We start from the raw sequence: 13,687 nt of genomic DNA on the forward strand, positions 1-13,687 counted from the left end.
ACTATGACTGGGGCTCCAGATAGAAAATTAGCACATTTCTTCCCCTTTTCCCTGTCCAGGTGGAGTGCAACTCGAAATTGGATCCAACAAAGACGACTCTCCTCAAGGTACAGACACAGTGAGGGGGGTTGGTGCGAGTTCTTTCTTAGGAACCCCTGGTCGGCCGCAAGATTGAGTCGTGCCTAACTGAGGCAGAGCTGGCGGTCAGAAAGCGTAGAAATGATGATTTCACGTGCATGCATTCACAGACGTCTCTTTGCTGGGCGCTGGCTGGACACTGAGGCTGTGAAGACGAAAGGGACCCTCTCTGGGACCCTGAGAGTCCGTGGACTCTGATGAGGGATGGCCTAGAGTTGTGCGGGCAGGGGCTGTGCCAAGGGTGGGGCTGGGGCGTTCCTCCGAGAGGGGCTGGTGCCTGTGGGAGAGGAGAAAACGCCCCCCCCCCCACCAGGGGCCGTGGAAGAACATCTCCTCCAGCAAGTTCCCTAGGCCTTGAGGCCGGGTGGGGGGTGTGAGCCCTCCCTGACCTGACCGCACGATCCAGCCCGGGAGGCATCTGATGCTTACTGAGGAGGGGGGGCCTGGTCCCCGGAACTGGCTCTTTACGCACATTTTCTTCCAAGATTCCCTCACCAGGAAATTGCAAGACGGGAAGATGGCAGGCTTCGGGCCTGAGGGGGCCGCTGATGGGCTAGGGCGGGGGCCCCTTTGTCTAAGTTACCCCAACACACCTGTTTGTCTGGACTCCGACAGCATCCGGGCTGCTGTCCCAGGACAGAGATGGACAGGCCACAGTCACTGCTGACAGGGAGAGGGGGAAGGAACATTCTAGAAGGGTGGGTTGGTCTCCTGGTGTCCATAACAAGTACCACCAGCTGGGTGGCTGAAAGTCACAGGAGACTGTTGTCTCCCCATCCGGAGACTGTAAGTCCAAAGTTAGGGTGTCCCTGGCTTGCGGCCACCTCAGTCCCATCTCTGCCTCCGTGCCACCCAGCCTTCTCCTCTGGGTGTCTCTGTGTCCCAATATCCCGCTGGTTTTAAGGACCATGGTCATTGGATTTAGGGTCCACCCTAATCTTAACTCATTCCGTCTGCAGAGGGCAGGTGACCTAAGAAAAAGTGGCCGATTTGATGGTGGATGGAGATCCAACCCGTTTCAGCCTGACTCCAGACAGACTGTCCCCGCTGCACTCCTCTGCCCGGCTGCCTGGGCCCTGGAGTTAAATTCTGGCGTCCCGTCCCTGCATTCCCTTACCCAGGGTGCCTCAGTTAGGTCCCTCAGCTAGCCCTCAGGGTCTAGCCTTAAGACTCAGGGCCTTGGGATGGCCCGGCCTCGGCCACTGTCACACACGCCTGCCAGACCTCTGTCTCTCCAAGCCACCTTCACCCCATCCCACCCTGCCGCCCGGGGTCTCCCGAGCCCTGGGTCCGGCTAATAGTCACACGTGCCTGTGGCAGCCTTGACTGAGAGGTGGCAGCTTTAGCTTTGGTGAGTCAGTAGGAACTTTGGAAGCCGTGGCATTTACCAGGGTGACCGCTGAAGAGACCATTAGGCCTCTTAGATGGAGCCGTTTCTTTCTGAGGGAGTATTTATTTATTTATTTATTTATTTTTAATTTTTTTTTTAACGTTTATTTATTTTTGAGACAGGGAGAGACAGAGCATGAACGGGGGAGGGTCAGAGAGAGGGAGACACAGAATCCGAAACGGGCTCCAGGCTCTGAACTGTCAGCACAGAGCCCGACGCGGGGCTCGAACTTACGGACCGTGAGATCATGACCTGAGCCGAAGTCGGCCGCTCAACCGACTGAGCCACCCAGGCGCCCCCTGAGGGAGTATTTAAAGAGAATGTGCAAACAGGGCCTCATACAGTGAGGGCTTTTGGGTCAGACGGACCCTGGCCAGAGCCTCACCGGGGCTTTGAGCTCCCCCGGCGTCGGCCATCAGGAAGGCACAGGTCAGTGCCGAGATGGACTGTAACCAGAGCGGCCCTGCTCCGTGGGGATGGGTGTTTCCCTGCCTGTAATGTGCCCAGAGTGGGGGCAGGGCAGCAGCAGGAGGGCGCCCACTTGGGGGTACCCCTCTTCTGGGGCGTCTGGCACTAACCAGCTTCCCTCTCTCCTAGATGGCGGATTGCGGTGGCCTCCCGCAGATCTCCCAGGTGAGCCCCACCTGCCACCCCTCCCCAGGCGGAGGGCAGGTGCCTCTGTGGCCTGTTACTACCCCCTCGTCCCCCGCCTCCTGCCTGTCCCCCACCCCACCGTCACATCCGCTCACACTGTGGACGCGTTACTGTCTATACACGGTGCTTGCACATCAGGGCTTGCGTGCAAGGAAAATAGGAACCCCCGGGGGTTAGATCACACCGGGGTTCACAGGCGTGGAGGGGTTCGGTTGCACAGACACAGCTTGGCAACCGTGGACCAGAATCTAGATGAGCCTGACCTCAAAGGCCACGGGCTTCTGCTGGAGTTCAAGGCCCGGGCAGAGGGGGCAGGCAGGAGGTGAAAACAGAGTGTGTGTTCATGTATGTGTGTGGGGTGAACGCGTGCGTGTGTGCGTGCGCAGACGTGTCAACATATCAATCAGCACAGGGCGTTGGCTGCACCGTCACTGGACCCTCCAGTTCCCCAGCCGTAAATAATCCCACCGGCCTAACAGTGGATGGACTTTTTAATCTATGTCCTTGATTGTATATTATTACAGTTCTCTGCTCTTTTTTTTTTTTTTTTTTTTTTAAAGTTTATTTATTTTTGGGACAGAGAGAGACAGAGCATGAATGGGGGAGGGGCAGAGAGAGAGGGAGACACAGAATCGGAAACAGGCTCCAGGCTCTGAGCCATCAGCCCAGAGCCCGACGCGGGGCTCGAACTCACGGACCGCGAGATCGTGACCTGGCTGAAGTTGGACGCTTAACCGACTGCGCCACCCAGGCGCCCCCCTGCTCTGTCTTAAAGTGAAACATTGTGTGACTTTTTGGTCGTCCTTTCCACCCATCTGTGGAAGAGGATGGAATGATGCCTTTTCTGTCTTTCCTTTCCTCCTGCCATCCTCAAAGGGGCTTCAGAGCTTCTGTAATCCAGCGGCAGTCGAATCTATCTGGCTCTTTCTCTAGCTGTATGTACCCTTCGGCCCTGCGCCGCTGAGCTCCCTGGGGAGCCTCCTTTGCCGCCGTGGGCACGCGCCTGGGGTTTTTCTCACCTGCCAGGGTGCTGGGGGGGACGAGACTGAGGGCACAGAGCATCAGAGGCGTAAGTCCACGTCAGGCTAAGTTTTCCTCCCAGTGGGTCTCCCCAGCGGGTGATCCAGGTCGGACCCCTGTGTGCCTGGCGAGGGGCTTCTTATCCATGAGCCTATTGTCCGGACAGTGAACCCAGGTTGGGGAGATCGAACAAACCAAACTTAGATTCACAGAGGGGAGAAGGGCCGTGTGCCTTGGACCAGGACCTGACATAAATATTTGAGGAGTGTTTTGTTTTGTTTTGTTTTGTTTTGTTTTGTTTTGTACCTCTAGGTACAAAATAATCCACACCCATCAATAAAAATGCGAAAATGCGGGTGAATAAGAGAATAATTTACAAACAAGCTTTACTCGCTTCTAATCTCCTTTTATAGTTGCATACATGTGTTTTCCTTACTTTAAGCAAAATTCGGATCATTTTGCGTGTACATTTTTCATCCGTCCACGTAACTTGATAGCTCAGAGCCCTCCTCCTTTAGTTAAAAAACGCTCTGTATTTTTTTTTTTTAAGTTTATGTATTTATTTTGAGAGAGAGAGAGTACGAGTGGGAGAGGGGCAGAGAGAGAGGGGGAGAGAGAATCCCAAGCAGGCTCTGTGCTGTCGGTGCGGAACCTAACGTGGGGCTCGAAGCCACACACCGCGAGATCGTGACCTGAGCCAAAATCACGAGTCAGATGCTTAACCAACTGAGCCGCCCAGGCGCCCCTCTGTGTAATTTGTTTTTAATGACAGGACAAAATGCCGCTGCACAGATACACTGTAATTGATTTTTCCTGACGCCCTATTGCCGGACAGATATAAGTTATTTCTGGTGCTTCAGAGATCCCTGCGGTGCTACAGAGATCAGTTCTCTGATTAATTTCATGTGGCCCCACCAGTTTCAAGGATCGTCTGGTAGAAAAGGGAGAGTCTCGGCTCTGAGTCCCCCAGTGAGCCGGCGATGGCTGAGAGGTTCATCTGGCTGCCCCCGGAGCTGTCCCAACAGAAAACAGTCTTCTCTTTGGGGGTAGTGAAGTGTTTCACTGGGGGTCGGAAGAAGAGATCCCCGAGAAGTCGATTTCTGCATCAGGTGGATCCTGGATCTTGACTCATTGCTCTGGACCTTCTCTCACTGCAAGCCCCTCCCTCCAGAACTCTGTACAGAGGTAGAGGCACAAGTGGCCGTTGGTGGCTCGGTTATGCTCTCCGTCGTGTCCCCCTCTGCTGCCACTAGAAAAGGACAAAATCCTTTCGGTGTTTTATCTGCTGTTGCGTTATGCCTGTCTGACAGCTGGGAGAAGCCAGAGAAGGATGGGGTGTCCCAGCCATCGGAGGGAACAGATGGGCTCCCAGCAGAGCCCTGCTTAGACATAAGTGTGAGTTAATACCCGCACATTAGCGGTGGAAGCTTTATCCATGCAGCCTGCCCCCGAGATTCCTGCTGAGACGGCACAACTCCAGGACGGGCTAGGGAGACAGGGGCCAGTTTTCCTTCCATTTGACCTCCCTCCCTCTCCCTCTCCCAACACTGGCCTTCCCTTCCTTTCTCTGTTTGAAATGAGAACAGATCCAACCCTAACCGTAGTTAAAGCACATTATGGATGTGTGCCAACAGCTGAACCAGCCCAGGCTTCCGGGAGACCAGTCCAAGGAGGACCGTTTACCGTGTAATCCCTCCCCTTTCTGCCCTTACGAGTTGGGTGCGAGTTTACGGAGGCCGTTCCCATCCTTCATTCCATTTGAGAGGGGAACAGTCCTTAGGGATGAGAACAGCAAGTATTTATTGCAGTGTCACGAAAGGGGAAAGATTGTTTCTGCCGCCATGCTGGCACGCAAGTCCCTGGCTGCCTGCAGCCCCGACTTGTACCTCTTGTCACTTGCTTACCGTTGTCACACAAACCCCAGAGGACATCTTGAGCCCAGTCTCTCTTTTAAATGACATGTGGCTCTTGGTAGAATAGTGGCAGGAGTTGGTGGAGGTGGGCGGGAGCACTGCCTCTGCTGATGGCTTCTTCACGGGGTAGGAGGAGTAAGAGGAGAATAGACCCAGGGCATTGCATTTGAGAGTTGTAGTTAATTCAGACTGTGAATATGGCCTTTACTTGGGAGCATTCACCCCCCAGTTCAGATTAAGTGAAATTTGGGGGAGTAATTGGTAGAACCGGGTGTGTTCTTGGCATTCCCAACTCATTTCACTCACAGTAGCCCCATTGATTTGGTTAACTGGTTGGCCCGACTATCCATCCATCTCTCCATCCATCCATCCATCCATCCATCCTTCCTTCTTCCATTTTTTTCTTGTCTTCCATCTGTCCATCCTTTCTTTTCATCCATCTGTCGATCCTCCTTACTTATATCCGTCAATCTTACTTCCCTTTTATTTATTCACCATCCTTTCTTCCTTCCATCTCTCCAGCCATCCAGCCTGCTCTTGAGGCTGAGAATGAACTGCCTTGAGAACACAGAGTTTAGAAAGCCCTGGATTAATCCGTAGGACCCACCCACCACTAACTAATGGCAGGACCTTGGATGGATTATTTGCCTCCATGACTGTTGGCAATGAAATCTATGTGAAAACGGCACCAACCTCGTATAGTTGTTGTCAGGGGAAAATGAGGTAATGCCACAAATGCCCTCAGCTCCGCGGGTGGCACATGATGTTGGTGCCCTTACATTCTAGAGGCTGAGTTAGACACATCAGCTTATCAGTGTAGTCTTCTTTATAGAACCTCTCAGAAGAAAGCGTGGCTCTCTGTTCTTGTTTCACAGGCGAGGTCACATAACCTGATCAACCCCCACCCCCACCCCAGCTATGAAGTGAATTTGAAATTGTTCTCCCCAGCCAAAGCTGACTTTGGTCCCCGTAGTATCTCATCGCCTTTCCTTTCCTTTTGTGTGTTGTTCTATCAACATGTGGTGGCCTTCTCCCTCGGGTCAAGCTCTTCAGTGAAGGTGACCACGGACACAGCTCCACGTGGCCATTCATGGTCTGGACCTCCGGCGACTGACCGCACCCTCTCTCTTTTTGTCTCTTGCAGCCGGCCAAGCTTGCGGAGGCCTTCAAGTACTTCGTGCAGGGCATGGGATACAGTAAGTGTGGCATTTCCAAGCAGGTGGTAGGTGGAGGGCAGGTGTGGGAATTGAAAATACGATGACCCGAACCGGGTTTGGATGAGTATTCTGTGTCACCTTGGCCACCTTCAGCTTTTTGCAAACTAGGAAGGTCAGGAGAAGAAATACTTAGGTGTGTGGAGGACGGAGGGCAGCGTAGAAATTCTAGTGTCTCCTTTATACCACAGGGGCTTCTTCTGTCTCCACTGAGCACTGATGAGCAGAAGTTGTTTTATAGCAGGGAATTTTCTTTAGATTTAGGTGAGGACTAGCTCTTTAAGCACCAAGAAGACAAGAGCGAAGCCATGAAAACCTTTTACCTGTTGCCTACATGCTTTCTTAAGAGACTTCCAGTTGTAGGTGATGATGTTGGTGTTGATGGTGATGATGAAAGAGTGTTAGTACATCCTTCATTATTTCTCGTTTCGTCATCGCGACCATTCTATGAGAATACCCTTCTCTCGTTTCACAAATGATGGCCCTAGGCTTTGAGACCTGAAGCAAGGAGCAGAGTGGGGATCTCTGAAAGTTCTTTGAAAAGTGTAAAGCTTCTGTGCCAGCAGGTGAGAAAGTCGCTTCTGCTCAAGACGGTGCGTCTTTGCTAACTCATTAGATTAGGGAATTGAAGGATAAATACGAGCATAATTCAAGACCTTGTGGTTTCTCACTTGATGACTATAGTTTGTTGGACACCTACAGCCCCTGTTCATAAATGCAGTCCCGTGGCCAGAACAGGCAATGCCGAGTTCAAGCAGCTGGGTTCCAGCCACAGGTGGTGCCCGTTGATGTGTGAGCCATGATGGGGTCCTTTTGGCTCTTTCTGCCTACTGTGTAGAATTATAATTTACGTGCCCATCTTAACTAGGAAGTCTGAATGTCTAAACTCTTCTGGGTTTCCCCCCCCCGCCCCCCTCTGAGACTGAAACTATTTGTTCGTTTAAAATAGTAATGGTGTGTTTGGTAAACTGACCACAGTCTTAAGATTGGCCTCAGCCATGTTTAGTTTCTAGAGAGGCCAAGAGCTGCTGAGCCTGATTTATATACTTCGGGCAGAGTCTGTGTCCCGAGGTGCCCTATCCCAACAGAAAACATCTGCCTGTGGGTCTCCTGCCTTTTGATCCGCTTTCCCCACAGGAAAGTGTGCGGGCAGAGACAGTGCCTGGAGGATGCCATCGGGCAGGCTTCATTTACCTGGCAGGGCGTGCGTCATGATTCGTTTGTCTTGGGCCTGCCCTGGGTTTGGATTTCTGCCTTGAAAGTGTATTCTGGGGAGAAGGAAGTGAAAGGCAGGTTTTGTTCCATCCGACACACACACACACACACACACACACACACACACACACACACACACCAGCTTCTATTTCCAGAAAGCTGAAGCATCCGGCAGGTTACAGGGGAAGACGGCAGGAAGGCATTTAGTCCCAGAGGCGTCAGCTACAGAAAAAGCGCGTCGTCGTCTACTCGAGCGCCTGCCTGTTCAATCTGGGCCAGGCCTGGCTAGCTCTTTGCCCCCGTGACACCGTTCTGTAGTCACCAGAGCCCCGCCAAGGTTGGTCAACCTCTGAGATTTGGGGTTGAGGAGTAGGTGAGTGGCAGAGGTGAGAATGATCTCAGTTCTCTCTGGATTTAAACACTAGCTCTTTGAGAAGGGAATTCAGTACAGCAAGGATGAATTCTCTTTGTGGGTATGTGTCCCAGAAAGCCAACTCCCACGCCCATGGGGCGAATAATGTGCCACCTCAGATGGTGATGTCTGTTGTTCAGCGTGGCCTTCACAGTGATGCTTTATTTTGGATGATGTGCTAGCTTCCTGTAGCTGCCCTGAGAGCTCCCCACACCCTGGATGGCTTAAAAAAGCAGAAATTTATTCTCTCATACTGCTAGGGTTCTAGGAAGCCAGAGGTCCAAAATCAAGAGAGATGCAGGGTCATACTCCCCTCAGAGGTTCTAGAAGGCTCTTTCCTTGCCTCATCTCAGCTTCTGGTGGGAGCTGGAAGTCTCTGGTGTTCCCTGGCTTGTAGCCACATTACTCCCATCTCTGCTCTGTGGTCACGTGGCCTTCTTCCGTGTGTGTGTGTGTGTGTGTGTGTGTGTGTGTGTGCACGCACGCGTGCGTTTTGCAGGGCTGTTCTGTCTCCTCTTCTGAGGAACCAGCCATTGCATTAGAGCTCACCCTAATCCGGTATGGCCTCACCTTGTCCTACTGGCAAGGACCCTATCTCCATTCTAAGATTCTGGTCGATATGACTTGGGGGAGGGGCAGGGTTCAGTCCTGTACTTCCTTTCACTTTCTCAGCCACCTGCTACGTGCAAGGGCATTTTCAGTCCCGAAGAGTGGACGGTGCCATTGATCGCTCCTGGAAGCTCACAGGCTTCTCTGGAAGAGATGGCAGGTGATGGCTGGGCCACAGACTTGCTGTGTGGCCGCGGCTCCCCCTGTGGCGGATGGGTATCAGCCCAGCCGGCCTGGACGATCTTCCCCACTCCAGAGGTTGTGGGTGGTAAGGGGTTGTGGTACACGGGCACACACGTGGGTTTTGCTGCCAGGGGATTGGCATTCCCATGTTACTGATGGTGACGGAAGGCTCCGAGTCGGACTCTTCCAGAGTCACACAGCTGTGGAGCAAGTGGCAGATTTGGGCTTCAGACCCACCTGTAGGTTCAAGCCACCGTGTGGCCGCCTGTCCTTACCCCCATCAGAGCCTCACTTGTCCGCCTCTGTGAGCGGATACAGGGAGGACAGAGAGCCTGGTGGCCGGATCGCCCCAAGGATGGACAGGTCAGGCACGGGGAGGCACCATTGCCGACGGGCAGGTGCTTCTGAGGTTCTCCCCTCCCTAACCCGGTGCCCCCCAACCCCTCTCTCCCCAGTGCCCTCGGCCAGCATGACCCGCCTGATGCGCTCCCGCACGGCCTCCGGCTCCAGCGTCACGTCCCTGGAGGGCGCCCGCAGCCGCTCCCACACCAGCGAGGGCACCCGCAGCCGCTCCCACACCAGCGAGGGTGCTCGCCTGGACATCACCCCCAACTCCGGGGCCACCGGCAACAACGCCGGGCCCAAGTCCATGGAGGTGTCCTGCTAGGCGGCCTGCGCCGTGGCCGTCCCCGGACTCTGGGCTCACGCAACCGCCCTTCCTCCAGCCCTTCCCGCCCTGCCTGCCACACCACACGTAACTCGTATTAACCCAAAGCTTACGGTGTAAGACAGCTCTGGGGGGACAAAGTTAGACCGGGTTTGTCGAGGGCGCCTCTCCCATCAGGGCAGGGCGGGCAGACCAAAGGAAAAGAAGCATCTCCGTGTCCTGTGCTCATTGGCGGGTGGCCTGGCGGCCGCCCTCTTACCCTCCCTCAGAGACGCCAAACTGCCAAAAACAAGACGCACCGCCCTAGACGCTTCCTAAATCCAGGCCTAGGCTGGTTCTAACGGGCATTTTGTCGGAAGCCCAGCCCCTCTACTTCCTGTTTCCTCTCCAACTAAAGAACGACTGACCCAGTTTCTGGAAACAAAACCCCGTTCTGATTTGGGTAGGGGGAGAGCCGCGGATGGCGGGGAGCTCTTTTAACTCGGCAAAACAGGAAGCGGGAAAAAGGTGGACTTTCTGTGGAGGCTAGAACGCTTGGAAAAACAAATCTACGCAGTGAAACGTGAAGAAGTAGGTTTTTCAAGTTCGTGTATATATCCACTTTTTAATGCCGAAACACACAAGGCTGCTTTTCTGGCATCCTTTCAACGGGTGGTGAAAGCGGGCGACAAAATCTCCGGGCTTTCCCAGAGAAACGGTCTTGGCAAACATTGGTGTCATGAATTCAAGTCTTTGGCTCAGCTGTCTTGCCTCCTCCACAGCCCCAGCTTCCTACCCCAAGTTCATGAGTGAGGGATCATGTTGTTTGTGGGGAAGATCATTTAGGTTTGCACTTGCTTTCTTTGAAATGGAGGGAAACATTCCAAACAGCTGTACCTGGACGTGATGAGTCTCCACGCGGGGTGGGGGGGGGGGGGGGGGTGGGGGGGGAGCAGGGGCAGGGGAGTGGGGGTGGGGGGCTGTTTGGGTTATTAGATATAAGGGATTTCTGTGGTTGTGATGGGATCCAGAACAGTTGTGATTGCAGTCGATCCCACCCTGGTTCCCGGGAATCTTGTGTGACTGAGTTAAATCTGGATCCCAATCTTTGACAACTGGGGTTGAGTCTGAACTTGACGGCTGAGTGTTTCTGACTTGGTAACATCACTGGATCTGCGGGTAGAACTGTTCTGCTCTTGTAGGGGGTGGGGATTCACACAGGGAGTGGTGGCTGAGAAGATGTAAGGATTCTGGAAAGTTCCATGGGATTTCCTTCCCTCTCCTGCCGTCCCCTCTTCCCTGCCCCTCTAACCTTTCGCTGAATGGGGCGGCACCACTGACATTTCTGGGCAACGTGAGCATAGCTGTCTATACTACTGCCTTTTGATTTCATTTGGCTAACCATTTCTTATAGGAAGTTTGATCAGAGTGGATGGATCGCTGCGAATCAGCCGCTGGGGCCTGGTGCTTTCTGGGACCCTAGAGTTGGTAGAAGGAAGTATTCAAGGCTTCTAGGTTGCTTGAGGGGCAGTGACTCAGTTGACTGCACCTGCCACCTGGGAGACTTCCCCTGACCTGTGCAGAAAGGTCAGGGGTCAGGGCAGGAGTGGCTGAATCCAGACAGGAAAAAATGTTGTGTACAAGGCTTTCCAGAGGAGTTTCTTAATGAGATATTTGTATTTATTTCCAGACCAATAAATTTGTAACTTTGCAGTGGCTTGTGTCTTTTTCCTCTGAGAGATCGTGTGTGTGTGTGTGTGTGTGTGTGTGTGTGTGTGTAGCCCAACCGTATAGGGAGGGGTCCTTCCTTACCTGGGACCTCCTGACACCTGTCTTGGAGCATTGCTGTCCCATAAGAATATGAAGCAAGCTGCAGATGTTAAGTGTAAATTTTCCAATAACCACATTCTAAAAGGAAGAAACAAATGAAATTAATTTTAATAATATATTTCACTTAACCCCAGCATATCCAAAATATTACCATTCCAACATAGAATCCATATAACAGCTACTAAGGTATTTCACCGTCTTTATACTAAGAAAACAGTGAGTATTTCACACCATAGCATCTCTCAATTCAGACCAGCCCCATTTCAGGGGCTCAGTACCTTGGGCCAGCACCGTGACAAAGGGTTAAAGCTTTTCAAGCTATATTTAGAAGGGAAAAATTTTTTTTTTTTTTACGTTTTATTTTTATTACAGGAAAGCATGTGATAAGACCACTCCCTTCTCACAGCCAGTGACAACTGCTATAATGTGTGTTTCCACTGCACTGAAAAATTAAAAAATTAAAAAAAAAAGTAAACACAACAGGTTTTAGTATCACCTCCCATTTTTATTTAGGCTTTTTAGGCTTAGTTTCAAATTTACAGAACAATTGCAAACCTAGTGCCGAGTTCCCATAGACACCCAGTTTCCCGATTCGTAATATCTTCCTTTATGGTAATTGACCACAACTAAGAAATCAACACTGGCTCATTGCTATGAACAGAGCTCCACACTTTACTGGAATTTCCCTAGCTTCTGTCCCAGGATCCCATCCAGGATGCCACATTACATGCAGTCCTCATGCCTCCTTAACTTCCCCTGGCTTATAACTGTGTCTCAGACTTTCCTGGCTTTTGATGAGCTTTTTGAGAAGCCCTCGTCAGGCATTTTGTAGAAGGTTCCTCGATTAAGGTTTCTGTGGTACTTTTCTCATGGCTCAACTGGGGTGGTGGGTTTTTGGAACGAAGACCACAGAGGCAAAGTGCCAGGCGATCAGCATGACGGGTCAACGAAAGAGTTACCCCGGATGCGGTTGACCTTGAGCACCTGGCCGAGGCTGTGGTTCCCAGGGTTCTCCACTGCCCTGTTACTTCTTCCACTGTCCCACACTCGTCCTGTGGAAGGAAGTCACTAAACGCAGCCTCTGCTCAAGCCCACCTCCCCTTTTTAAAATGGTTTTAATGTGGGGCGCCTGGGTGGCGCAGTCGGTTAAGCGTCCGACTTCAGCCAGGTCACGATCTCGCGGTCCGTGAGTTCGAGCCCCGCGTCGGGCTCTGGGCTGATGGCTCAGAGCCTGGAGCCTGTTTCCGATTCTGTGTCTCCCTCTCTCTCTGCCCTTCCCCCGTTCATGCTCTGTCTCTCTCTGTCCCAAAAATAAATAAACGTTGAAAAAAAAAATTAAAAAAAAAAAAATTAAATGGTTTTTATGTTTATTTTTGAAAGGGGTGGGGGGTGAAGACAGAGGGAGACGCAGAACCCGAAGCAGGTTCCAGGCTCCGAGCTGTCAGCACAGAGCCTGATGCGGGGCTCGAGCTCACGAGCTGTGAGATCATGACCTGAGCTGAAGTCGGACGTTTAACCAACTGAGCCACCCAGGCGCCCCGTCCACCTCCCCTTTTAAATAGCGATCGTGCTGTTACTGGTATTGGCTTTTCTTCACTGGAGGAGTTTCTTAAAGAGTGCTACTCACTGAAAACTTGAAGTCTGCCTTATGGTACCGTGAGTGGATACATGTCGTTTCAGAAACTGATTTGGAATGGCAAGGAGTTAGCACAGCGCAGAAGGGCAAGAAGGCATTCCCAGCCAAGGGGCCAGTGTGGACGCCAGAGGAAGGAAGACGAGTGCCTTTGTGAGGAGCCTGTAGTGTAGACCGGGGCGGGTGACCTTGGAGGCTGGCAGGCAGTGAGGCAGTAAGAGTTGTATACGTGTGAGATGACGATTCCATTAGAGTCACGTGTAACTACCCAAATGTGACCACTGTGTGACATAATAGCTTATGCTTCTTTATTAAGCTGAATAGTGGCGTCGGGGCAGATCTCAACAGAATTTCTAGGTAGGGATAAGCATAAGAATATCTTGAGATATCTGCCAACCGGTGATATCGGGGTTCGTTGCCTACGCTTAAACGGAAGAGTGTGCTAAACCACAGTTAGACTGAACACAGAGATGCATTTGACCCTCATCCTAGTACGTGGCCCCTGAATTCTATCCCCGGACTGCTGGTCGGGCGACCTCAGGGTAAAGAGTTCTGCTCTAGCTGCAGGAGAAGTTTTTTCCAATCGGCAAGAAGCACCTTCTCTGTGTCAGGTCCTGTGCAGGAGTCAGAACAGAGAAAGGGCAGGTGATGTTAAAGCCGAGAAGCAAGTTCCATAGCATCAGGTGCATACATCAGCTTTGGGGAGTGGGGGCATGGCGCAGACCCCCGCTGGACCCGCTGGGCTCAGCTCCTCGGGGCTCGGGCTTCCAGGGAGGGCGTGAACTGTTACAGGGGTTTGCATGCACCAGCAGCTACCGAGAGATAGGATA

The 13,687-nt window shown here is 52.3% G+C and overlaps 1 protein-coding gene across 4 annotated transcripts in view; it reads left to right on the forward strand.

The window, feature by feature from the left end:
• The window catches only part of NDRG1 (N-myc downstream regulated 1), a 55,067-nt gene extending 43,960 nt beyond the window's left edge, over nt 1-11,107 (forward strand). For all 4 annotated transcript variants that reach the window (XM_045453601.1, XM_045453602.1, XM_045453599.1 and 1 more), the window contains 4 exons: nt 60-107; nt 2,126-2,161; nt 6,260-6,311; nt 9,204-11,107. In XM_045453601.1, coding sequence (XP_045309557.1) covers nt 60-107; nt 2,126-2,161; nt 6,260-6,311; nt 9,204-9,415 — 348 coding nt within the window. In that variant the 3' untranslated portion in view covers nt 9,416-11,107. The remainder of the gene's footprint in view (nt 1-59; nt 108-2,125; nt 2,162-6,259; nt 6,312-9,203) is intronic.
• The last annotated feature ends 2,580 nt before the right edge of the window (nt 11,108-13,687 follow it).

This window comes from Leopardus geoffroyi, chromosome C3 (assembly GCF_018350155.1).
Source record: "Leopardus geoffroyi isolate Oge1 chromosome C3, O.geoffroyi_Oge1_pat1.0, whole genome shotgun sequence".
Classification (NCBI taxonomy): domain Eukaryota; kingdom Metazoa; phylum Chordata; class Mammalia; order Carnivora; family Felidae; genus Leopardus; species Leopardus geoffroyi.